At 43.6% G+C, this 27,894-nt stretch overlaps 1 protein-coding gene across 5 annotated transcripts in view; it reads right to left on the reverse strand.

The window, feature by feature from the left end:
- The window catches only part of STOX2 (storkhead box 2), a 207,960-nt gene that overhangs the window by 78,880 nt on the left and 101,186 nt on the right, over positions 1-27,894 (reverse strand). The window contains exon 1 of one of the 5 annotated variants that reach the window (XM_029226253.1): positions 24,990-26,587. The exons of the other annotated variants lie outside the window; for them this stretch is intronic. Within the exon in view, the coding sequence (XP_029082086.1) occupies positions 24,990-25,155 (166 nt within the window). The 5' untranslated portion in view covers positions 25,156-26,587. Of the gene's footprint in view, positions 1-24,989; positions 26,588-27,894 lie in introns of those variants that run through there. 5 annotated transcript variants of the gene reach the window in all.

The raw sequence follows: 27,894 nt of genomic DNA on the forward strand, positions 1-27,894 counted from the left end.
AAGTAAGGCAAGAAGACACAGTTTTCTCTCCACTGTAAATTCTCTTCTTCAAGTCAGATGAAGAATTTATTACAGCTTTTCAAGAAAGCTATGTCTAAATGGGGAACTGAAATTAACTAGGAGAATTCTGGGTTAATAATTTTTTTTTAAATGGCAGGTATTTATCTCAACTGAACCATCATGCACATTAACCAGTTTCAATGTGCTTGGGATTTTCTTTGTATGTTACTAAGATTTCTCTTAGGCAGGGCACGACCCAGGGAAAGAAAAGCCCAGTGAATGTCCGTTAAATGGAATGGAAATCACCACAGTCCCCATCAAGGGATGCTTTAACTGTGCCTCAGACACCCATGCGCTGCTTGGAGTCCATAAAAATATATGCACGTGTAAATTCAAGATAATGTCATGATTACTTCCCTCCTTACTTACGATGCCTATTTCAGAGTTGGTTAAAATTAATAAGATAATGCCTTTGTAAAGACAACTCATCATACCTAAAAGCATCAATCCTCCGGTCACAAAATTACATTTAAGGATTGTTCATTCTTATAAAACTCTTTTCAATCATTAGTTATAATGGAAATAAGGTGACACAGCATTTACAGGACACATATAAGTGTTTACAACAGATAATACTGCATGAAGTTTGAAATAAGACCAAAGGTCATATAGCACCAAACGTTTATACGGACCTCTAGGAATACAGGCTGGAAATTCTAAATATCAAAGAGCTCCATGCACCTGGCATTTCTCCTTTAAATAAACTTATTTATGATTAAATGTACTCAAAAAAAGTTCTTGGTTTCTCACAATCTAGTTTTTTCACTTGAGGTCTTCTGACACAGTTCTGCCGACAGAATATTCCTGTATAATCACAATTTCAATGCTTTGGTCTGTATTTTCCATTTTTGAACAACTTTCTTATACAAAAACACCACCACCACCATAAGGGCTTACAATAAAGTGAAATAACCTAGTACACTAGAATAAAACTGTTCACTCAATAAACTCATGATCGACTGTGAAAAGAAAACAAAGTATGCAAAACCCTTATAGGAGAAATACAAAGAGAAATACATCCATTCCAGCCCTACAGACGCGGAAGAGCTGGGCTGAAGTGATCAGAGTGACATTTTATACCAGCATGGCTTCAACAGGACAGGTAAGGAAGTTTCACAAACATGGCACAGAAAGACTCCAGAAGGAAGAGCAGGCTTTGCCCAAACCAGGAGGAATACTGAAGGAGTAACTTACGTTTAAATTCTATTATAGTAGTATAGTATATAGTATAGTATAGTAGTAGGTATTCACTCCTACAATTCTCTAGGGAGTTGATCCCCAAATGCTACATTCCAGGCCTAAGGGAAAGACAGCCCTAAACACGAACTTGTAATTGCCTTTCTTCATCTTCCTCTGCTTCTCCTTCAGCAGGGTGAGACCCATGAGAGAAGTCTGGGACATTTGAGAGGGCATTTTGTTTGCCACCAGGCTTGAGAGAGCGCCACTGTGTTTCGGTGTTCGAGCTTCCCGGGATGCTGGACGCTCTGACGTGCACAAGGCAGACCCTCAGAACACATATTCCTGCGTGTACCTCCCAGCGTCCTGTGGGACATCCACTGTGCGAAATATTTATTTGTAATTACTTGCACTTAGAACTCCATTCTACATGTTAACACAAAACTGTTTCACGCAGTTTTAATAAACGCTGAATTTTCCAGGATTATAACTGGACGTGGAACAAACCCTGCTTTGTTTGAAATGTTGCCTTGAGTTAGTCCGCATTTCAGAAAACTGTGTCCACAACGGCCATGGCGATTATGGTTTTAGCCACGTGTGCAGCACAGCTGGATCAGCTGCCTTTGCACTTGTGGTGACTCCCCTGACAGCACAAGGCATCTGACGACTTCATCATAGTTTCCAGTGTGGCCCTCTCCAAGCATTTACATATTAAAAAAAGTGGGGTTTTTTTTTGTAATTAACAAAACATTATTGTATCATAAATTACCTTCTTATCTCCACTTATTTTACAATTAGGCAACAAATCTATTCTTTTGAAATTATGTATGTAGGTAAGATTATATTTCTGGGTAGGGAAAGAAGCATCACCGAAGTATTTATTGTACAAAAAAAAGGAGGTCTGTGGAGGCTAAGAGAGTTGAAAACTACTGCTCTAAATTAAGGAACTGTTGAATAAAAGAATCTGGATAGTTGTTTTAATTAATTCTGTCACTAACTGCTGTGTAACTAGGTAAGTCAGGAAAGGAGACAGAAATAAAAGACTATAGGAAAATAAAAGATGATTATACACTTTGATCAAAATGCCGAATAAGTCTGATCCTGATTTAAGAGAATCGGGGTCTTCCCTGGTGGCGCAGTGGTTGAGAGTCCGCCTGCCGATGCAGGGGACACGGGTTTGTGCCCCGGTCCGGGAGGATCCCACATGCCGCGGAGCGGCTGGGCCCGTGAGCCACGGCCGCTGAGTCTGCGCGTCCGGAGCCTGTGCTCCGCAATGGGAGAGGCCACAACAGTGAGAGGCCCGCGTACCGGGGAAAAAAAAAAAAAAAAAAAAGAATGGGGATGGGGCAGGACATTCAGGAAGGAGGGGCAGTGATTGTTCAGTTAAATATCATATTTATTATTATTATTTTTAACATCTTTATTGGAGTATAATTGCTTTACAATGGTGTGTTAGTTTCTGCTTTACATATACATATATTCCCATATCTCTTCCCTCTTGCGTCTCCCTCCCACCCTCCCTATCCCACCCCTCTAGGTGGACACAAAGCACCGAGCTGATCTCCCTGTGCCTTGTGGCTACTTCCCCCTAGCTATCTGTTTTACATTTGGTATTTATATTTAATCTTTAAATAGGATGGAATCAGGTTTGACTTTCTTGTCGTTTCCAGCAACTCTATCCTCTTTATGTGAATTAAGACACCCTACCTTCATTTTACTTTTCTACTTTTATTATTTCTCCCTTTGTCAAATTTTCCATTTATTAAATTTTAAAAATCATATTATATTAAATATCTCCCTAAGACATTTCAAATCCTTTTGGGGGAGGGAGAATGAGGTGGGGTGTAAATAAATAATAAATGCTTTTCCAAAGAGGAGATACTACATTTTTAATTACCATGTTCAAAGCTGAAATCATTAGGAATACCCAAGTTGGGTACAATGACATAAGACTCCCCCTTTTTAAAAATAGATTTTTATGTAATCACTTTAATTTCAGTAAGATTAAACATGCTTAAGAAACCATCCACAATTATGTCTTTTGCTAAATGTACAGTATCAAATTTAAAATTAATCACTATCATTTAAAATACATTGGGGAGGGCTTCCCTGGTGGCGCAGTGGTTAAGAATCTGCCTGCCAATGCAGGGGACACGGGTTCGAGCCCTGGTCCAGGAAGATCCCACATGCCGCGGAGCAACTAAGCCCATGCACCACAACTACTGAGCCTGCGCTCTAGAGCCCGCAAGCCACAACTACTAAAGCCCGCGTGCCTAGAGCCCGTGCTCCACAACAAGAGAAGCCACCACAATGAGGAGCCCGCGCACCACAACGAAGAGTAGCCCCCACTCGCCACAACTAGAGAAAGCCTGAGTGCGGCAACAAAGACCCCAAGCAGCCAAAAATAAATAAAATTTAAAAATAAATAAAATAAAATACATTGGGGAAAGGTATGATAGTTTGTCCACAAATTTAAATACATGTTGCATGCAGAACAGATATTCTGCTTCTGAAATCTTCCATGAGCTTAAGGAGAAACCTTTATATTGACGCCCATTAAAAATGTACATATTAGGATAATATAAACATTAACCAAGAAAACATTCAGAAAGCATTGTCATATTTATATTTTCCATTGCCACTTAGAGTATATATCTGCCTCTTGCCAAACTCACATGTATGTTCTAAGGATATATGGAAAAATATAGTCAAGCTGTTTAGAATACGTGCTTTGTAAATACTAGGTATTTTTGAAGTAGTATTCTGCAAAAGGCTATAAACATTGTTCAAATGAGGAGCTCTCATGTGGGACGTTTCTTTAAGTCTAAAGCTGCAGAAGCACCCACATCTTCCACAGTTCTGACAGGCAAACTGAGAAACACCGCTGCTGTAGGAAGCTGGGATCCTCTTTTCATAGTCAACTTTAAGTTGCTTCAAGAGGACCAGCCATACTAGCCATACTACTTCTCCCAAGGCTCAAAATGGGGAATAGATTATTGCAGATTGACATGATTCCTTGAGTAAAACAAGGCAAATCTATGGGCTCAAGGTCTTGATGGGGAATCAAAACCATACGTAACAATATTAGTATGCTATGCAGGCTGATTTTCAGGTTAATGCATAAGAGAAAAAATGTCTATCACACATCTCTACTTGTCCATCTGCATAAAAGTGCCTCAAACACAACACATCCAAAATGGAACTCACCAACGCCCCTACCCCAAACCTGCTTCTCACCACTGCCATCTGAGCAAATGACGTCACTCTCTTCCCCAGAAACCTGGGGGCCACCCTCGACTCCCCGCTTCCTGCTCAGCTGCCGCATCCGATCCATCACCAAGGTCTGTCGGTTGGGCCTCCAAAGTACATCTTAGGTCTGGCCACCACTCTGCCTCTCTGCTGTCATCGTAAGCTCCAGGGGTCACCTTCTCAGGCCTGGGCCCCTGGAACAGCCCTTACTTGGTCTCCACGCCTCCCCTTTGGCCTTCCACAAATCAAAGTTTTACTACATCACTTTCTAGACTAAAAGCCTTCCGTGGCTCTTTGTTGACTGCCTCTTGAATAACACGCAAATTCCTTAACTCTATAAGTAGGGTAACCATGTGTCTCATGGGAGAGTGGCAGCTTCTGCCTGCTATTCTGGTGTATTTATTAATAGTGCCCCTTTCCCTGGCCCAAGCATTCCAGTTTGGGTGATAAATTGTATAGTACAATGCCCTTCTGATTTGTCTGACTGTTCAGACTCAGTTCCTGCTTCTCCTTACCTTGGACACTACCTTCCAAGGAATAGTGAATTTCTTTCCGTTCCTTTCTTTCCCAATAGCCTGCGGACTCTACGAGAACAGGAGCCTGTGTCTTTTACCATCCTTAGACTCCTGGCACCTAAAATATTGCTTGTATATAGACGCTAGATCATTGAATAAATCAAGAGAAGAGTACCAGGAATAAGGTAGCTTCCTAAGGAATCTATTGTAGCAGATGATAAATGAAGATCTTTTAGGAAATTAAAAGAAAAAGCTACTCAACAAGCTAGGGTTTGGTTTTAATACAGTCACTTCAACAACAAACTCTAGTTTCTAGATTGAATATTTTCAAGGCTATTTTGATCCTAATAAAGACACTTTCATTATCCCCCAACAGAAAATTCTATTGTGGCTTTAGCTCAGGCTCTCTGATTTAAAGACATCCATAGAAGCCACAAATGTTTCCTGGATTATCATGCAAGAAAGAAAGAAAACATTGTAGATCTGGGTCAATACTTGAACCAGGTTTTCAGAAATACCGATGGATGGCATAAAAAAATATAGTTTCTTCCTCCAAAAAAAGAAAAAGGAAAGAAATATAGCTTCTGTTATTCTATTAAGCTTTAAAAACGAATACTGAAAACGAATTTCCTTCTTAAAAACAAAAGTTATATAGTTAGGATAATTAATTGTAATAGATGTACAAAAATAATCAGTGGCCATAATGCAAACAAGACAGGTGTTGTTATCTCAGAAATGCATTTCACTACAAGCTCATCAATGCCTCGGCCCTCCACCATCCAGTGCTGCTAAATGGCCTTTTTTGGAGTACATGAGGCAGGTGAAGTGAGAGTTATGAATCCTTAGAAAGAGTCTCCTTGTTCATTTGTGTTTTGGGGTGGTTTTTTTTGGTTTTTTTTTTTGCGGTACGCGGGCCTCTCACTGTTGCGGCCTCTCCCGTTGCGGAGCACAGGCTCTGGACACGCAGGCCCAGCGGCCATGGCTCACGGGCCCAGCTGCTCCGTGGCATGTGGGATCTTCCCGGACCGGGGCATGAACCCATGTCCCCTGCATCGGCAGTCGGACTCTCAACCACTGCGCCACCAGGGAAGCCCCTGTTCATTTGGTTTTAATGCTTCCAAAAGACTCAGAAGAACCAGGTGTGACTATGACCAGAGATTCTATCACTTTCTCAGTCTCACTTAGTATACTTGAAATATACACAACAATCGGTTATTGATAGAAATTCCACCTCAAAGTTACGCTCAGATAGGTAATGACCCAACATATTTGCACTTAATGTTGTATAAGGAGAGAATACGTACTTCTTCTAAACCCACCAGACCAAGCGCCATTCTCTTCCTTGAATTCCTAAAACATTTGTATCTAAATATGTACTGGGTTTTTCGAGGGAAGGCAAATGTCACCACAGAATCAAAAAATAGCACAAAGTATTGAATTTAATTATAGCTAGTTACTTGATATACAGGGTACAGTTCTATAGTCTTTTGGTCTCACCCTATATGCTGTACAAAAGAAAATAATCGTTAGTAATGAATAGGTCCGAAGGCTTCAGCAAATCTCTACTACATTTTTGAATATGACTATACTCCATGTAATTTTTCCAGTAACTAAAAACGTTAAGTTACTTCTTTATGTCTTCAAAGATTGTGTGTATGAAACTGAAGACAGCAATTAAAATATATTCATCTGAGTACACTCTCGAGATGGTTACAGGAGTTATTTTTTCTGGCCTTAAATTACATCACAGATCCAAACCATCACCAAATTTTGTATTTTACACTTTATCCTAAGCTTGTTTTTCTCTGGATAAGAACTGTGGCTTTCTCAGACATCTTCAGTTCCTCCTAATTCCTATCACCAAAAGTAGTGGCTGGGGTTCTTTTCAGGACCATTTCCAAAATGAAGCCAAGTTTTTAATTCCCTCTTGTCTCAGAAACTTTGAGAATAGAACCAAAGAGCCCCAGGGCGCTGGATGCTGGTGACAGGTCATCACGGTGTTAGTGGTCCACATCCACATTGACAGGACACACGAGTAAAGTCTGTGCTGAGCAAAATTACACGTTTAATCTAGACCTCCTTCCCGATCACCCATTAATAACTGAAATCTCTACTAAGTCTCTGAACACAAGGCTTTCCTCCCCACAGTATTCTCCACCTGAAATACAAATTTCTCAAGGATCTTAAGAGGGCAAAATACAAACTCCTTTAGGCACTGAAGTAACCTTATGCGAATGTGTTTTATTACTGTTGTTTTCCACCCCAAGAAGCTTCTCTTCTGCACATAAAAGCAGCAACTGGGGCTATGAGCGTTTAGTGGCCACCTCTGGGAAGATGCAGTGCTGGACAGGAGGTAACACCAGACACAAAAGTGTCCCATGGTCTGAGCTGCTCTCCTTCCTAACCGAGGTAAAAGAAACAAATGCACTTAATAAGACAGATGTCCTGAACTGAAAACGAATCTATGAGAAAGAAGCTGCCACAGAGCTGGTCAGCAAACAATGCAGGACAGAAGCACTGAAATAATGCACTGCGGCTCCTTAGGGCCTCTAGCCAACTGGGAGCACACCTGCAACTGCGTCTTCTCTGTGCAGGACCGTGACCACCACGCCGACCCCATCACAGCCTCTTCCAGACTGTCATCAACAGCAGGGAGGGGCACAGAAGCCAGTGAGATTCTAAGCGACGTGGAGGGAAGCCCGTGGCCTGCTGGGGGGTCTGCTCACTTACCTGCAGAGAGGAGGGAGGGTCTCTCCAAAGGGAGCAGAGAGAACAGACTGATGGCAGCCCCTCACCGTCCTGGGTAAGTCCCAGGAAGGGCAAAACAAGGCAATAAATTAGGATGTGGCACAAGTGCACATGCGCCCTCCTGCCTCTTGTCAAAAATGTCAGCTGGCAACCTCATGACTATTAAGTCCTAGTTGCTGCTTCCAGATCAGTAACACATGTACTGGAAAAAGCACCACATCTATTCTGCAAAGCCAATCTATTCTAGACCCACCGTGTTACACTGCTCCCATGGGTCAGCGGGATTCTAGTAACTGGCAGTGAAGTCTTTCCTACCTCTAAGAAAAAGGGTATCGTTCTAAGAAATAAATGACCCCTTTTTAGAGCCTCAAAGCTCCTTATTGCCATATGCAGACCATATATTTATTATTAATAATAATAACTATTAGCTATTACTGAGCACAAATTACACGCCAGGCGCTACTCTCAAGGTTTTACATGTATTAAGGCATTTAATCCTCAGAACAATTCAATGAGTAGGTGCTATTACGACCCCATGTTACACATGGGACACCGAGAGGCCAGGCTGCACAGCTGGCTACGTGCAGAGCCTGTATCCAAAGCAGGGAAGCCTTCTCCCAAACCTGGGCCCGGAGTCAGTACCTGATGTCGACTCTACATTCAGAAAAACTGAAAAGTCCAGTGTGCAAAGAATCGATAACTGGCCAGAAAAATAAAAAGATCAAGGTCAAATGAATAACACTCCTCACGACGTACCGTTCTGACCTGCATGCCACGTCGCCATTTTTGCACTAATACCACTCTTCCCCTTTCTGTTCATAGCACGCTGGTATTTTACTCACTGCCCCGTTTCCATCGCCTAATTCTCTTACGCATCTGGTTAAAAACATCATTTGCTTTATTCTAACTGTAAGGTGGAGGATAACATACTAAAGGTTTTTACTAGGAAAACTTAGATCTGGATTTGAAACTTAGCTTGGACGCTTATCAGCTGTGAAATGTTCAACCCCAGATTGCTCATCAGTAAATCGATATAATAATAGCACCAACTTCACAGAATGGGCCGTCGTATTAAATGAAAGAATATAATTGGCATCTAAGAGGCCCTCAATAAATGAGGGACATTATCATCATGAATTCTAAAGTATTCTTTAGGGAAAACAATATGTTTATTATTTATTTCTTCTGGGATATTTACTTATCATTTTGAATGTTTTACTTTTTTTTTTTTTTTTTTTTGCAGTACGCGGGCCTCTCACTGTTGTGGCCTCTCCCATTGCGGAGCACAGGCTCCGGACGTGCAGACTCAGCGGCCATGGCTCACGGGCCCAGCCGTTCCGCGGCATGCGGGATCTTCCCAGACCGGGGCACGAACCCGTGTCCCCTGCATCGGCAGGTGGACTCTCACCCACTGTGCCACCAGGGAAGCCCTGGATATCATTTTTTAATTTTATTTTTTAAAATTTATCTTGAATAATTAATCTTGAACATCTATTTATGTCATATGTATGTATTATGACGTATTATTTATGAATTTTTAGAACTTCTGTGAGGGAGACATAAAAGGGAGGAGATATGGGGATATATGTTTATGTAGAGCTGATTCACTTTGTTATACAGCAGAAACTAACACACCATTGTAAAGCAATTATACTCTAACAAAGATGTTAAAAAAAAAAAAGAAATATTTCTTTTTAAAAAGAAAGCAAAAGACCAAAGATGTCTTTAAGGATGCAGAATTATCCTCCCATAAGACAAAATTTCATTTTAATTTGAAATCTACGAATTTGGAATTTGGGGATTATGGAATAGAGTTAGGCTGAAGGTCATCTTTAGTTTGTACAGGTAAGTGGCATAAATAAGGTTTCAAGGGACCATATAATTTCTGAAGAAGGGAAAAGTAACCTGCTTTCAAGTACTAAAGGAGCAATCTCTTATATGGCAACAATTGGTATGCTAATTATAAATAATTTATCCATTCGTTAGACAGCCTAAGGACATGAAAGTAATGACCCCATTTCATTAAACATTCTATAAAATTTAGGTCTTTCACTTATTTAGACAAGTTTTCCTCCTAATTATCCCAAATGAGTGCAATTCTAGTCCTAGTTATATTTATTGCATTGTCTAGTGTGGAACATTACATACATGGCAAGTTCCATCTGACAAAGGCCTAATCAGATGATCAGTTTTTCTTGACTAGAGCTAGAAAAGAACACCAACGGTTCTTAAGAAAAAATTCCTAGGGATACCATACTCAGATTTCAGTTATTCTTGAAACAACTTTAAAAGTGAGTTTTGGACACCTTAGCTTGAGAACAAGATTCATATTTTTGCCTATCGTATTTCTGCCCAATTTGAGTTCACCTTTTGAGTATTTAGAATACCATCATCAGACAGCTATCCAGAAGATAAAGCAGCATCCACGGACCACCTTCCTGAACACCATCAAGACCGCACCTCCAAACGACACGTTGGCTCCAGCTTCACCCAAAGGGAGAAAAGGATCAACGTCCTTATCCGTCTTGATTCTTCTGCTTGGCAAAGTGCCAAGCCTAGAAAAATCCGAATATCTGGTTTTTCCACTTCTGCACTCAGATTAAAGAACACTAGTCCTGAAAACACACTCACTCAAATTAAATTAAATTTAAAACTAAATGCCGGGCTTCCCTGGTGGCGCAGTGGTTGAGAGTCCGCCTGCCGATGCAGGGGACACGGGTTCGTGCCCCGGTCCGGGAAGATCCCACATGCCGCGGAGCGGCTGGGCCCGTGAGCCATGGCCGCTGAGCCTGCACGTCCGGAGCCTGTGCTCCGCAACGGGAGAGGCCACAACAGTGAGAGGCCCGCGTACCGAAGGAAAAAAAAAAACAAAAAAACATGACTAAGAATGAGCCTATAGAGTTAAATATTCTTGTACCTGAGGGGTCATCTCCCCCCAGCAGCAGAGCACAGGGAATTTGTGAAAGTTCTAGCTCAGATGAATGTAATTTCCATACATTTAATTTACTGCATAGTGTTAAAACCCTTTTCTTTAAGGAAGCGGTTTACTAATCAAATCTCTCCCAGACCGCCCTCTTGGCAACAAGAAGTTAAAACAATCGTTACGCAAATATTAAGAAATTCTAATCCTAAGAAATTGAATACAAGTAAATTTGACCTTTTTCGTTCTGTGAGTTTATTTTGGTGCCTTGATTCTAAAGTTAAAAATACAGAGAAACCATAAATTACATTTTTTAATTTAAGAGCTGACAACTTTGTGTTATATTTGTTTGGTATTTTAAAGTCTAGTATATAGAGAATTTTAAGTGTTCGCTAGTTAACTAGCCATAAAACGGGGGGGTGGGTTAAGAAGAGATATAATTTTTAACTATTACGTAGTGTCTAAAAGCAATTTTTGTTTTATTGAAAATACACAGTATATCATAAAGCTTTGGGACTGTTCTTAAATATTCTAAAGAATGGGAGTTTGCTCCTGTATTTGTATTACTTTAAATATTACATACTCCAAGGATTATGCAGGTGCTAAATTCTGCAAGTCCTCCTACTAGCAGAAGTACTAAATGGAGATTATGCATTCATATTATTCACATTCATTCTGTTGCCATGGGTTACTGAACTCACCCTCCTTGACCACTGAAAAACTAGGAGAAACTGTAAAGGACTTTCTCAGTGACCCTCCTATGGGAAAATCACAAGGACAGTTTTTTTCTTTTCCCCCGAATCGAAGATTTTATAAAACACATCTGATGTGTTCTAAACCAGTTAACTGACTCTTATCAAAAATATAGTTCATTTACTCAATTTTAGCCATCGATACTTTTTTTAAGTCATATCCACCAAAATTCCTAGTTTATTATTGTCTTGACTACCTTGGACTTAATCCTATCTTATACCATTCAGACCCATATAACTCCTCCTTTTTTGACCCCTGATAGCATTATTTTAAATTGTTGTGCTGGGTACTGTCAAATTATTCCATTATTTGGACCCTGGCCTATTGCGATGCTCAGAATGACTTGCTCAGTGTAAACTCTTACAACAGATGGCAAAAGTTAGATGGCACGAAATCTCATGTTTCTTCAGTTTTTCCTAACAGAAAAAGTACAGAAGAGAATGCGTCAGCAGAAGAAAATGGTTTACGAATGAATGAAATTATGTTTACGTGGGGGGACTTCTTTCCATTTGAAGTTTCAATGTTCTTGTCTGGTGCCTTTTGTGCCTAGGAATTGTGCAAGCCCAACGATTTCATCTCCTCCAAGAATCAGGGGTGTTCACTGCAGGACAGACAGTTCCCGATAACACCGGGCCAATTAAGACAGCGAGGAATTCACAGCGGATAGATGAGACACCCCCTCCAGCGTGATGAGAAGAGGAAGGGTAAGAAACAGCAGCACAGAACTATTCCAGCAATAGCCTCCCACGCCCCCCAACGCCCTGTCAGGTTTTAGGAGACTCTACGGTTCTTTGGGCAAAGCAAGGTAACTCTCAGAACATCAGCCAGCAGAGTAGATTCTTTTCCGATAACACACACAAATATTTGAGGTGAGACTCGTTAGAAGAGGCAGGGAACTCTGAAATCTTTCCTCTCGGTACAAGCCAGGCCTCTCAAGCGAGCTCCTTAGGGCAAGTGCAAGATGAACCACCGGGGTAGTGAAAGAAAATATTTATTGTTTACATAAAAATAAGAAGGTAATTTTACTAACAGGTGGCATGTAGACTAAGAGTCGAGTACATACAAGATTTAAAGTGTGTGAGTGTGTGAGCGTGTGCGCATGTATAAAATCTCAGTATTGTCTTCTGTGATGCTTCAGATATTCATTAGTGGCTGCCTCCCAGGGTTGTTCTGAGACTACGTGAGGTCATTCTCACGCACTGGCTGGTACCAAGTACATGCTCAGTAGACCCTGGTTCCCTTCCTTGTGGGGGAAGTGAATTGGGGATAAAAAGTCTCCCTCTTCATGTCTACATTTCAGGAGCACACAGGAACTCTGTTATCTTGATAGGAAGCATGTCCTCAGACCAACAGAGGAAGGCTGTGCTCGTGGCCCAGGACCTTTGACCTCCGGCTTCCCACGGCCAGGCTCAACAGAAACCTTCCAGGGCCTGTCTACACAGCACTGTGTAAGGATTAACCACAGCTCTCCTAGGCCCTCAGCACAGCCCCAGCCCAATGACGCTCTGCACAGCTTCACTGGAGAGAAGGTGCTTTCCCACCTCCGCTGGCACCTGACAGTGCATACCTCCACTTCCGGCCCTTCAGCTCAGGATGGGACACCATCACGTACTCTGCCTTTGGCATCCTGAACAAATGTTCTTTGAAATTCTCCACATGTTGAAACCACCCACACCAAGCAGGGTACAACATACGGGAAAGCAAGATCTGCCACCTCCCAAAACCATGCTTCTACCAGCAAAAGCCAAGGCTTTTGTCATACTGCGGCTCTAGAATTAGAGGAGGCTTTTGAAGTTCAGTTAGTCGGCCGCAACCCTGTAAGGCAAGCCGCTTAATATATCAATACTTGAGGTTCTTCTCGAGCTATTTCCCCTGGTCTTGCAGGCAGGGAGAACTGGGGAGGGGCAATGTGTTGAAGACAGGAAGCTTTGGATTCCCAAATCCCGGCTGGCCAGGGTCGGCGTGTCTGTCTCTACAGTGAGGTGAAGCGGAGGTGCTGGCAGCTCTGAAAGCTTCGGAGGAGGGAAAACCCTCTCTCCTCCCCCAGCTCAGGCTGTCATCCCAGAGCCCCGAGTTCTGCTGCCAAACCATCTGCTAGAAGGAAAGCTGCTGAAATCTTAACACGTGAAAAGCAGATCCCAAAGTGTGGCGCTCCCTTTCCGCAACCCAGGGAGACGTGCTGACCTGAGATTCCAGGGGACCATCACTACTATTTAAAGCTCACCAAGGGAGGAACATGCACTTGATTTGGAGGAGAGAAGGCACTGGGCTGCCCTTGAAAGATGTACCTTAGCCTCCCAGCTTTCCCTCCTCACGTTGCATTTCTGCGATACTCGTTTTATTGCAAACGCAAACGCATATGCATACAAACACACAGCTCAACCATAACCTTGGAAGAGGCTTTTTCTCTTTACCTTATTTGGAAAAGTCCAAGTCAATATCTCTGATTAGACGGGGCACCATTTCCCTGATTTTAGGTGAAGCCAAGTTCTCTTAGATTTCTAACTCACAGGAATACTGAATATACAATGACTCTCCACCATGCTTCCTAAGATGGAAACTCCAGAACAAGTGAGCCCCCTTAGGTAAATGAATAATTCTGTGGATTTCTTAGAAGACCACATACCCAAATCAATAGGTAATGGAATATTTGATCTGTGATTAAATGAGGACCAAAGTATAAGAATCAGATTGAACTCTGATTATTTTAACTCTACCCGACCCTGGACAAGTCGCCTGTCATCTCCCTTCTTCTACAGCCTCAGGTGTAAAATATTTAGGAGTGGGTCACTCTCGTAGAGTTATGTCCCCAAAGAAATAATAATACAGTAGCAAAAATGTACTAGGTTCTTACTATGCGTCAGGCACTCTGCTAATTATTTTACATGCATTTGCTCATTTAATCCACATTGCAACTACAAATTAGATACTACTGTATCCTCATTTTATAAATGAGAAACAGAGGATATATTGCCAAGATTACACAGGCAGCAGGGGGGTGCCAGGACACCGATGTCCTGTCTGACTTCAAAGCCCTAAATCAAAAAGCTCTGCCACTACATAAAGGCACTTTACGAACCAAAGAAGCCACTATTACAAATGTGGAAAAGTCCACCTGACACTACAACCATCTTCATTGTTCGGCTCTTCCGAGCATGTTCAAGTCCTTGGCTAAGTGGACTTTTCAAAACTTTTTATTTTTTTTAAGATAATCAACAGCTGTCCATTGCCTTCATTATAAATAACCACTTAGCAAGTGTGGGGGGGGAAAGATGGTCCAAATACTCCTTTCAATTATTTTAACACCAATCAAAATGAAAATTCAAATGAGTTCTTTAGGTTCACAGGAAGCCCCACTACCACTACAAGCTCCAGCATCCAATCTAAAGTGATGTTTTATCTTAGAAGTTCGGTGGATTCCAAAAAGCTATATTGTTTTTTCATGGCACATCCATGCTGGAATTTTTAGAATCCCAAAACAGAAGCTTGTATATGTACAACCCGGTGGATATCTAAAACGCCCCAGCGTTCACTCCTTTGGCCCAGTGTGAATGGATCAGGCTTCCTGATAGGACACAAGGGCCCTGGAGGCCGCTTATCATCAGTCCCCAGGGGACTAACTACGAATGTGAATGCGGTTAAAGAAGGAAGTGAAACAAAGAGGTCGGAGATTTCACTGAAACTATCAGAAATGTTCGCAAGACAATGGGTCCCCATAGTTGTACGTTTAAATTCCTACTGTATGCCTACTACATTCCTAGCACTTGCTGGAACAAAACCAAGTGAGACTAGAGCCAAGTTCACAAAGAGCTTCACAGTCTAGAGGGAAGATCCGGCAAGAAGATGAGGACAGATGTGTAAATGATGTCACAGGCGGACAAGGGTGCTACGGGAGCACCGGGAAGGGGCAGCTCAATCAACAGTCCACCAGGCCAAAGAGGCTTCCTCGAGAGCTAAGACCGGAGCTGAGTTTTATTTGATTATATTTTATTTTTGGCCACGCTGCACGGCTTGCGGGATCTTAGCTCCCCGACCAGGGATAGAACCCCGGCCCTCGGCAGTGAAAGTGCAGAGTCCTAACCACTGGACCGCCAGGGAATTCCCTGGAACTGAGTTTTAAACACTAAGTAGCTAGATGCAAGGAAGAGGGAAACTGGGTGTTATTGGAGAGATGGAAACAAGGACCCCGGAAGCTTTTACAAAATGAAGCCAACGTGGTTGCAAAGTAAAACTCAACTATATTTCTTTGTGTAGCTCATATGCAATTTATTCTTGACAGCATACTTTGAAGTGACAACTTTGAGATCCTGTTGGGAGTCTATTTGCTTCCTTTGGGGTTCTTCTGTTCTTATGCACGGAAACCAATGCAGTGCTTTATGTACATTAATTCACATAATTCACCCCAAACCTCATAGATACATACAATTATTATTCCCATTTTGCAGGTAAGGAAACTGAGGCCCTGAATAAATAGGTAATTTATCCAAATTTACCCGCTCAGTACTGGAAAGGCTGGATTATGAAGCCATCTGGACTACATGTCTGCTCTAAATCACTCTGCTACACGGCCTCTCCAAAAAGGAATTTACTGAAAAGTATTGAGTAACTCAGGATTGCTGGGAGGCCTGGAGATCCAGGCTTGGAACTCGGTAGTCACGCCAAGCACAAACCCTGCAGCTGGCACCCACCTACACTGCCACACACGAGACACTGCCTGCAGAATGCCATCTTGCTGCCACACCACTGCCAGCCAGGGAACGTGCCCCAGAGCCCCCCTACCCTGCCCCACAAGCACCAGATGCAGAGTCTGGAAAGGAGTGTGTAATTGGTGAAACCATGACCGTGAGCCAGGCACGTCAGAACATCAATTCCACGGCCAAGTTCGGTGTCCACATAGAGAAATGAGGTTCTGCCTCCCCCCAAGGTCCATAAGATGAGTGTATTGGTTTCCTAAGACGCTGAAACAAAGTACCACAAACTGGGTGGCTTAAAACAAGAGAAATTTATTCTCTCACAGCTCTGGAGGCCAAGAGTCAGAAGCAGGATTGTTTCCATCTGGAGGTTCTGGGGGACAATCCCTTCCATGCCTTTCCACTGGCTTCTAGCAGTTGCCAACAATCCCTGTACTGCCTTGGCTTGTAGACCCATCACTCAAATCTCTACCTCCATCCTCACATGGACGTCTCCCCTGTGTCTGCGTCTCTTTTCTTCTTCTCATAAGGGCATCAGTCACACTGGATTCAGGACCCACCCGACTCTAGTACGACCACGTATTAATTCCATCTACAAAGTCCCTATTTCCAAATAAGGTCATATTCAGGGTTACCAGGGGTTTTCGGGGGCACACGTTCAACCCACAACAGTGGGGAGATACAGACAGGGGAAGGGGGTTCAGATGCTGGACAGCCAAAAAAAATGACAAGTATCCACAGAACCTCAATTGCTGTGGCAGAGCCTTCATTTCACCTAATAACGAAATAAATGACTTCAAAGCAAAAGTTGGATGTGCCGAAAGCAATAAATTGGTCTGTGAGCTCTCTTAGGGGAACCAACTAGACAGGAACTTGCAGTAGGGGTGAGGTGAGGGTGTTAATTACAAAGCTAGAAGGGTCCTCCCTCTGAAACTGTGGCCATCAGAAGGAGACGGCCAGGCTTAAGCCCTGCTACCTCTAATGCCCACAGGCACCTGCCAGATATTTCTCTTTTATCTTCAAAAAGAGAAAACTTGGCCTGGAGGGGCCATCATGGATTTAAGTAGGAAGATAAATGGAGATTTTAACTGTGTATATGCGTTACCTAAGCCATAAATTTTCAACTCGATCGGTATATGACAGATGTTTGAAATATACGTTACTTACATAGCTGGTCTAGTCTTTTGTGCTGCTGCTTGCATAGCTCTGAACCCTTTTCAAACCAGAACTAGAGATACCAAAAGCACATCCCTTTTATCAACACTACAATAGCTTCTGAATAAATGCAAACACTAATCAAAAACATCCAAACATTAAAAAGCTCTTTACTTTTAGGAAAAGAGAGCAGATGATCTCCAAGCAATCCTAACCTTGAGTCTCCAGGTTTTCAGAAACCTAAGTAGGACTCAATGTTAATGGAATCCAACTGACCCTCCATCTGCTGGAAATAAAAATAAGCAAGTCACCTGTTCCCCTCTAAGAAGTGGAACATAAAGTACAAAAGCTAAACTATTCCCGTGTTCTCACTAACACTGCTAAGTGGTTGACCCCCAAACTATACCTGGAGCCTCTACCGGTCACGTGAGTGCTTACCTCTCTGCTTGGACAACCAAACCATTACGTCCAACATGGAACTCATCTTCTGCTCCATTTCCCCCAGCCTCCTGGTCACTTATTGCATTCTTCCAACAAAAATCTCTGATTCGCCTTTGATTTTCTCTCCCCTCTTCAATCCGGTCACTTAAAGGAACAGCCAGGCCCTTGGTCCTCATAGATGCTCCCTTTGCCCTTCATGCTCATCCCTCCTTCCTTGGATACGGTTTTCACTATGAGGCATGAGTACCACTCAGGTATGTGAGGGCATTTCAGGTGGTACCTGGTTGAATCATTTTTTACTGAAATAGGAATATATGAACTGTAATGGGGGTTAGAAAAATAACTGTCAAATGAAACCCATAATTTCATATAAAATTAAAATTTTTTCTTTTACATCCATTTAAATATAAAAGTGGGTAGAGTTAAAGAAAAATATTAACTAAATAATAGCACAGATAGTATATGGACATGGTTTACAAATTCTTAAGGGTGGTGTGCTAATGCCTAGCAGTGTTGCAAAACACTGCTCTTGGGTGGTCCCTCATCACCTTACTGCTTGATAACCTCTGTTCCCTCAACCACCTCCCAGCTGGTCCCCTAGCCTCCCAACTCCCATTTCTTCCATCTATCCTGTAAGCCACAGCCAGACACCTCTTCCTAAGATGCTCCTTTCATTATTTCTCTCCCAAACTCACAAGTCTGATTCCTACCCCAATAAACTCCACCTAGATTTCAAGAGCCCACCTGATCTAGCTACACATTATTTCTAGTTACATCCCAAATTTACAGTATGGCAAATTTCACACTGACGTTTTCCTTGCCAGCTGAATGTCTTGGTTCATACTGCTTCTACAACCTTCCCCCAGTCCTCTGCCTTCTCTGCTCTTCAAATCCTACCCAGTCCTTCGAGAAGCAAGTAAGTCCTCCTTCCAGGCAACCTTTTTTTATTGACATCTCTCCTCTGAAGTCCTATTCCACTTACACCAACCCTATTGACCAACCCCACTTAACTCTTTTTTTTTTTTAACATCTTTATTGGAGTATAATTGCTTTACAATGGTGTGTTAGTTTCTGCTTTATAACAAAGTGAATCAGTTATACATATACGTATGTCCCCATATGTTTTCCCTCTTGCATCTCCCTCCCTCCCACCCTCCCTATCCCACCCCTCTAGGTGGTCACAAAGCACCGAGCTGATCTCCCTGTGCTACGCGGCTGCTTCCCACTAGCTATCTACCTTACATTTGGTAGTGTATATATGTCCATGCCTCTCTCTCGCTTTGTCACAGCTTACCCTCTCCCCTCCCCATATCCTCAAGTCCATTCTCTAGTAGGTCTGTGTCTTTATTCCTGTCTTACGAAAATCAGCTATTTGTAATGAGGTGGATAGACCTAGAGTCTGTCATACAGAGTGAAGTAAGTCAGAAAGAGAAAGACAAATACCGTATGCTAGCACATATATGTGGAATTTAAGAAAAAAAAGAATGTCATGAAGAACCCACTTAACTCTTGATTATATTCCAGTATTTCCTGCTTTCTAATGGTCAACTCATTGAGAGCTGGTCCTACCAGCCACAATAGGAAGTCCTTGAAGAGTAGAATCTTCTGTTACAAAAGGATGACGCACATTAGGAGTTCAAGACATTTCTTCAACCAAGTTTTTAAGAGAAGCCATGTTTTATTCATTTATCCAATAAATATTTCCTGAGTCCCTGATATGTGTCAAGCTCTGTGGTTGTTGGCAAAATAGAGATGTGAATAAAACACATACTGTAACTGAGGAACTCACTGGCTAGTAAACCCGAGGTACAACACAATGTCACCATGCTGTTGTAACACAAGTACAAAACAACCATCATACGAGTGATCCACTCTAGGAAGAGAAGGGGTATATGAGCTTGTTCTGGAAGGCTAAACAGGATGAGCCTTATATATTTTAGCTAAATATCAGGCTTTTAAAGATGGCGAGCACACTCTCAGAGGTGTCACATAAATCACAAAAGGCAACAAGACATTGCAGAAGGCAAAGAGTTTCCAGAGCCTGGAGTGTAGGGTGGTGGGGGAGGGATGGAAGGAGGGGTGGGAAAAGCAGGGGAGGTCACGCCATGAAGAGCCTTGGTCTCAGACTTCACCCATAGGCATGAGAAACGTTGAAAAGAGTTGGAAAGTAACATGACCACTTTTGCTTTAGGAGGTATTAAAAACCTAAAAAACAAAACCCCTCTGGGGACCCGTAGAGCAAGAATTGGACATGGTCAGTTTGGAAGACACTGTAATAGAACAGAAGGATTTCAACAACAGAGATGAAAAGGGAGGGGGAGATTTTAGAAATATTTAGGTGGTAGAAATCAATGGGATTTTCTGGCCAACTGGTTGTGCATTCCAATGTCAAATAAAAATAGTCTGGGGATTAACTACTTAAGGAAAAGTTCACTATCTACTTAAAAAAAATTACCCATGCCATTTCTCTCCCATGTTACTGTAGTGAAGGTTAAGTTAGCATTGACTATAGTCTATAGTCTTACGAACGACGCAATCTTGTACCAAAGAACATACAGCTGCCTGAACTGCCCTAACTCTCTAGGGCTATAGAGAATTTAAGCCGCAATTGCTCTGGAGGTGTAAAAATGCTAAGGTTTTTATACAATATACTCATATTCCTTTTTTCAAATAAAAACGTTCACAAGAGCGTAAAAGATGTTGAAATACCAAGAGAGGTGACCTTTTGTAAGCACATTCACGTTCTCCTGAGAGATAAAGAATAAAGTCATTCACCACCAAGTGTAATATTCCTCACTTCCACAGGCCTGATGAAAGGAGTCAACACAGGTAGTTTCAAATTAAAGCACGGTTGGAGCAGCGAGGCTGGAAATGTATCTCTGCGAGGAGGTATAAGGAGGCAACAGGATGCTGTTTATGAAAACCTGCACGTGATCGGAACCTGCCAGGGCTTCATCCCTGTCCCCTCACCCCCATTAGTCTGGTCACCAGGACAAGCCCTAATGCGGCCACTTACTGTAACATCTGGGGATGACAGGAAATAAGACTCCATTGCAAAATGAGCGCTATTCCCACACACCCCACATACGGAAGCACATGACTCCAATAAGCAGAAAGGGCAAAGGTTATTTCTAACGATTTCTGTGTAAGTGCTGAGAAATCCTGGGCTTGCCCATTACAGAGGCGCTGCGGAGCCCAATTCTGTAATGGAAATGCGGGCCAGGAGGGCCCGTTCCAGACGGGGAGAGGTCATGTTACCCGCCAGGGACACAGCTGGTTTGGGGCAGGCCCAGATTAGAACCTCAGGTGCCCATCCTCCACTCCCAGAAAACTCTCAAAATAACAGAACGTAAGGAACTGGGCCCCACAATCCACTGTGCCCCAGAATTAGTTTCTATAAAATGAAAACTAATAACTCATCAAGGTGGAGTCCTGGCCATTCCTCCCTGCTGATTTATATTAGTTAGATCGGCAGACAAAACTGGTTTATATTTTCTTAAGATGTCAGTTTGCGGCTTGTGTTTTCTTTCTTTTCAAATCCTTTAAAATTGTCTGCCTTGTTGTTTCTTAAAATGACAAACATCCATCCAAAAGTACCATGACTTTGGGGGTGTCTCGTTCACAGGGGACGCCTTTTATGCACATGCTCTGTAGGACCTTTATAGTGGAAAACAAATCACTTTGCAGTCCTGATCAATGAAATGTCCCCAAACTTGGTGGCATGCCATGTGAAATATAAAGAAGCGGCCATCCCCAGGGCTTGGGGAGAGGAAAGTGAAGTAGCATCATTTGTATAAAGAGGTCACAGTTCACAAGGTCCTGACAGAGAAGGTTCTAACACCTTCATTAACAAAGGTTTGGTGCCTTGAAAATCATTTCATGAAGGTAGGTGAGCATATTTTCATATATAAAGCCCTAAGGATTATACAGCTATGTGCCTCTTTATGGGGAGTTTTCTTTTCTCTCTAGTTAATTAATATCATAATTTCTAGTTTTAGAAACTGTGAGAGAATAATCCCACGTGCATTTGGCCTAACCCCTTTTCTTATTCAGCTCATGGATGCACATTTTATTATTCATCTTGATTTGAACAAAAGGCAAGATTTTCCCCCCTTCTGCTCAGAAACTACCTTTGGGAAATTAATATTCAAGATGAACAATGAACTCATCTCAAGGCCTGTGAACTTGCTGGTTGCCAGGAGGCCTGTGAATTCTTAGGATTATTTTCGATTTGGTAGCATGAATCAGGGGCTTAAATAGTCATATAAGGCATGGTCTTCAAAATTTAAAGTTTCAGAATTCTCTAACTGTCCGTTTGTAGGATCTCCTTAAGTTTGATATGTGTCTATTCTAACCTCTTGAGCTTAAGTGTAGTTTATCCCAAAGGTACATGAAAAAGCCAAGGCTAAATGTCAAGCCTGTTGCTGTAAATCACATTTCAAACTGGTAGTTACTTATTAGTGAAAAAAGACTGTTTGAAAAGGTTCTGTCTCATTAGAAAGCGATTATGGAATGCCTATAATTTTGGCTTAAGTAAACAGAGTTAAACTTGAAATACCTACTGTGAGATAGTAGGCCAGATCAAAAGGACAGCTATTCAAATTTCCAAGGACCTCTCCTTTCCTAAAGTTAAAAAAAAAAACAGTGATTTTCACCATATTTTTAAGGAATATTTGTTGGAGGGGATTTCTCTTTCACCATATTTTTAAGGAATATTTGTTGGAGGGGATTTCTAAAAGCAGTCTCCACTGAAGTTATTTCAAGTCATTTAGTATTTCTCTGAAGAAGCTTATCTTGTCCTTTGAACCCAACAGAAAAACCTCTTTTTACTGAGAATAAGTATGATAAATACTAGTAGCTATTATGGCAAAATGACTGGACAAACAGAAAGAAGAAGTATGAAAAGCTTCATGTGTTTCTAAGCTGCTTCATTTTCTATTTCATTTCATGTGACAAAGGCTCTGTTTGTATCCAGAGTCACTAACTTGATATAAGTGGACTTTCTTACATTTGTTAAGGGGAAGACAACTTCTCCCAAATGATGTCAAAGTGTCTCAATATACCATCTATTACTATCAACACTGGTATTTGGAAAGGAACCATATTTGAAAAGGCAACTGACAAGCTACTCTCAATCTCCCCCAAAAAGATGTGTATGAGAAAGATTCCACCTACTCTCCCAGTGTTCATTGTATGTGTTTGTCTTAATATTTACTTTATCCTTCCATGAGCCCCAACCCTTTTTATTATACATATTGGCTAATAATTAAAATAAAGAATAAATAACAGCTTCCATCCTTGGACAAAACTATATTATACCCAACCCTGCAGCCCCATGAGAATCTAGCAAGGCACTTTGCTTGAGGTGGGGGGAGACTCCATAAAATGCTGAATGAATAACACAGCTCTTCTTCCCCCACCTTCTGGTTTTCTTTTCTCAGTAGTAACCTAACATGAAACCTGCACAGACAACCACCAACCTGAAAGAGCTGATCCTTCAGTATCCCCATAGGACCAGCTTACTCTTTACAAGTCAAGAAATAAGAGAATCAAAGAAAATGAAAAGCTTCTTCCTCAAGCCCTCAAAAACGCCTTGAAAAACTGGCAATAGCAGAGAAGTTCTTTAGCAAAGAATAAAAATGTGATCATAATGATGCTATGACAAGATAGGTGAAAACAGGCTCCATGGGAACGTGCCTGAAATCATTACAGAGTCTTGCAGGTTTGTTGAAGACATTACGGCCACCTGCCCTCCTACAGCCTCACTCTTGGTTATCAGTACTGATTCCTGAAGAGGGGCAAAAAAGAGGCGAAACTCCTCAGTGTGGAATGAAGACATTCAAACCCCAAGGATATGAAACCTGAGATTATCTGAACACTCAGTGTAGACATGGGTTTATGGACATACGTGTTTTGAGGTTACACTTGGATTTAGGTGTATTTCAAAATTTACTACCACCAGCCTGAAGAATAAAGCAACCACAGCAGTGACTGACTTCAATTACTGAAGTATAAACTGTAGTTGTCACTTCCTTTACAAATCTGGCATTTCATGACAGGGAAAATCAAGGGAGCCTTATTGCCAAGACAGTACATCCTTATGTCACCAGATTTTGCAGTAAAAAAGACGGTTATTTTATTTAGGTTTTATACTCACGGAAATGCACTCACAAGACATTTTTAAAGCATGAGATACCAGCCCCAGTTTTTTTTTTTTTTTAAACTTGCTGTTTTAGGAGAAAGATACTAGAGCTAGACTTTGAGTACCAACTGCAAGCTTAAAGCAATCTTCCCAGGATTTAGAGTGATTTGGTATAGATGTGTTTTCAAATATAACCTCGGTTTTCCCAGGACATTTTGTTTAGAAGAAAATGAATTCATTCAGAATGAAAAACAAACAAACCAAAATTGGTGTCTTACACGTCATTACATACAAGTGGTCGACAGTAAGTAAGGAGAAAACAACGAGAAGAGTTTCAGGATTTTCCTCCTTCAGCGTTTCAAGTATTTTATCCCTGGGTTTCCAAGTCACACAGCAAAGCCATCCGCTGTATTTCCAAAGGCAACTAACCGGCGCCTTCAGAAATGCTTCTATGCGTTTTAAGATGAAATCCTTCATTCCCGTTCACCGTTTTGTTTGTCCTTCCTGTCTGACATGCAAATACATGACACAGCCTCCATTCTTTCCTTATAACCTGATTCAAAGCAACATATGTTAAATCCACACAAAATCATGTGAGCATTCAATCCGCATACACACCATTACCCCACCGAATGCATTCAGTGGGCTGCAACACAGTTCCCTGCGTGTAAGCAGACCAGCCTGAGACCTCTTCCCTGACTCAAACCATCCAGAACTGTGCATGGAACCTGTTCCCTTTTGAAAAAGAAAGGCTGTTTAAATACCCACTAGGATAATAACTGGCCACAATGCGGGAGCGAGCAAGCCCGATGCTGCGGGCAACGGCGGGCGCAGGCTCTTCCACAAGCTCAAGGAGGCTGGGCGCCCGAGCTGGCGGTCATTTATCTGTGCAGCCAAAACGCCCGGCACGTCCCCCTCCCAGATTTCACCTAACTAATAGCTCTCCAACCCCATATTGAGAGGGCCTGCTGTGGATCTTGCGGAGGTACAAAATGGTGGATGAGAGCTAATTTTTTTTCCTGCTTTCCCCATAACTTATCGCATCCATCACTGCCCGTCCTCCCGGGGAAGCACCCCGGCCGTGGCGCTCGGAGCACGCCCCGTGGCCCCGGCCTGGGGGCAGGGACGCGGTTACCAACCTGATGTCATGTAGCCCCGCGAAGCCTGGGGCGCGAAGGCCGCGGGGAAGCGCTTGTGCAGGCGGTAGTCCTTCTCGCTGCGGGACCTCATGCGGTCCGAGGCCCGGTCTGAGAAATCCGAGCTAGGCCAGGCTCGCCGCAAGGTTGTGCTCCGGGTCTTCTTCATGGTGGGGAGGGCGACCCGCTGCCCCGATCCTCGGGGCCTCAGCGCCGGGGCGCAGCACGCGGCTTCATCCGTCTACGGCGGGCACGACCCGGGCGGACTCTGCGCGCATTTTCCCAGCCCCTCCTCGTCGGCGTCTACACCGCCAGCGGCGGGTCCGGCCCTCCCCACGCCCCCACACCCCCCCACGGCGAAGGCTCCGATTTTACACACGTCCCACAATGCATTACACTTCATTTGCAATCCGCCCGGCTTATAGCTTCCAGATTCCTGGGGGGAAAGGCACGTTAGGAGGCTCCCCGGCCAGGAGGAGGCGGGGAGGGGGCGGGCGGGGTGAGGGCGCCGAGACTTGCAGCGTGAAAGCAATGGGAGCGCAGACAATGGCCCGATTCAGCGCAGGAGTGCTTAGCCAACTGTGAGCCACGGCACAAAAGACCCAAACAAATGAGGAAGCCCAGGCCTCCGGTGGTGACCCGGGATCGGGCGCCCGGGAAGCCGGAGGGGCGGCGGCAGACCCTCTCCGCACCGGGCGGCTCAGAGCGAGGCGTGGGGATGACAGTGTCCAAGTCGTGTCCCCCTGGGCCTATCAGCCGCGCGGCCCGCAGTCCCGGGCGCGGGCTGGCTCTGCCTCCCCTGCAGTCCTCGGGAGGCAGTCTTCATTACAGAGGCTCGGATGGGGGGCGCGTGTGCACAGGATCCGAGCAGGCTCTGCAGTCAGCAGCTGCGGCGGCGGGCCCCTGCCGAATCCAGGAAGAGTCCTCGCGACTGCAGCGCCTCGTCGATCTTCCTCCTTCCAAGGCTCAGGGTGGTGTGCGTGCGTGTCTGCGTGTGCGTGTGTGCGCGCGCGCGCCGACACGCATGTGCCCCCCTACACAGGCATGCTCCTACTTACTGGCCGCGGCGGCGACGGGAGCCATGGCTGCCAAGGATGCGGAGCCTGCCGATCGCCACCCGCACGGCGGCACCGCTGCTCAGTCGCGAGCGCGCAGAACAGCTATTGAAGGACCGGAAGCCGGGAAGCCGCTCAGCCTCACGCTAATCACCGAGCTGCCTTAAGTTAGAGCACGGATCCTGTCAGGCTTCTCATTTTCATGTAAAACACCCTGCGGCGGCTCTGGGACTTGGCTGGTACCCCAGCCAGGAGTCAGCGCTCGGATATTTACATCTTTTTAGGATGGCGCCTCCCGCTTGCAGAAAGGGAGAGAAACCGCTCGGTGGGAACAGGGCAGTCTGCGGTGCCCTGCCTTGCCCACCTGCGCCAATCCCGGAGGCAGCTAGATCCGGGGGAGGGGGCGCCACCCGGGGCTCCGCCGACAGCCGCAAACGCCCGGGCACCTGGTCCACGCCGCCTGGAGGACGCAGCGAGGGCGTCTCCGGCTCTTCCTCGCTGTCCCTCGAGCCCCCGGTGTCAGTCACTGCCAGCCCGCTAACCTGCATTCAGGTCCACAGCCCCACTACCCGGCTCGGCTCTGCACCGCTGTTTCTGGTCCAACAACCAATCGCTAAAGGACAACAATGCGCGCTGCGCGGGAGGGGAGGAGGGGGCGATGCGCCGCCCCGGCCGAGGCGCCGGGCCCGGGATGCCGGGCCGGGACGCGGAGGTCACTGCGAGTTAAAGGTGCGCGGCCACATTGCGGAGAACCCCGACCGCGCTGCGCTGCGGCCGTTTTGTCAGCTTGGCTTCTCGTTTGGGTTTCCAATAACGCTTAGGTGTTGTAAACAACAAAAATAAACCCGATTCTTCTTACGTCTTTGCGCTTTTTTCCATTTGTGACGATGCAACGTTCAAAATCATGTTTTATGCTGTTCTACATATTCGCAGGTGGCAAGGTACAGAGACAGGGATATGAAATCTTTATGAACCTATGATCTTTTCAGGTTGATTCTGTAAACCCCCCCCCAAAAAAAACCCGCACTGGGTTCTAAATGGTTAAGATTCAGGAGTTTTAGCACAATTTGGTGCTTTTCCAAGGCTTTAATTCTTTGCGGGGGGGGGCAGGTTCTCGATGAACGACACAGAGGGGGGCGAGGTTTCGGCAACAAACATTATAGAACCTAGAACTTCCATTCACTATCTAAGGGCTGCCCTCTGTAACCTGGGGCCAGTGTAACTGATCTATCTCCCGGGAACCTGGGGGTAAACAAACAAAAATCTCTAAGCAACTTGTATTTACACTAATCAAAATTTATTACTTATTAATACAAAATTTATTACCGTAAACCAGTTAGCTAATATTCAATGATATTTTTTAAAAGTTAGAAAAGGACAGTCTCCCAAAAGGCACATTTTGCTAAATTGTCTTCTTTACTGTAAGAGGACTGCTAAGAACAGAAAGCCTCCAGCTTTAGAAGCTAAAGAAGACTAAATGTGTAAAGAACCATAAAGGTAATAAAAAATAATTGTATTAATGAATGCATGAGATATTGACATTTAGATATCTCAATCCAATTCAACAACTACCCTACATCCCATGAGCCAAAAGTGGTTATATGAATGATTATAATGGTTACGACTGAAGGCTAATGGTGATTGCTGTGACAACTGTGATACTTATTCATTTAGCAAATGAATTTTGACTGTCTAGTATATGCTGTGATGGATGCTGGGCAAACAGAACAACACACACGGCTCCACGTAACTTATGGTCTAGGTAGTAAGCAAATAAATGCACGGATTGTGTTAAGGTCTACAAAGAAGAATCACCTCCATGAAAAAATGACAGTTAATCTGAGACCTACAGT

The sequence above is a fragment of the Monodon monoceros genome, unplaced genomic scaffold, assembly GCF_005190385.1.
Source record: "Monodon monoceros isolate NGI ecotype Baffin Bay Population unplaced genomic scaffold, NGI_Narwhal_1 Super_Scaffold_17, whole genome shotgun sequence".
In the NCBI taxonomy this organism is placed as follows: domain Eukaryota; kingdom Metazoa; phylum Chordata; class Mammalia; order Artiodactyla; family Monodontidae; genus Monodon; species Monodon monoceros.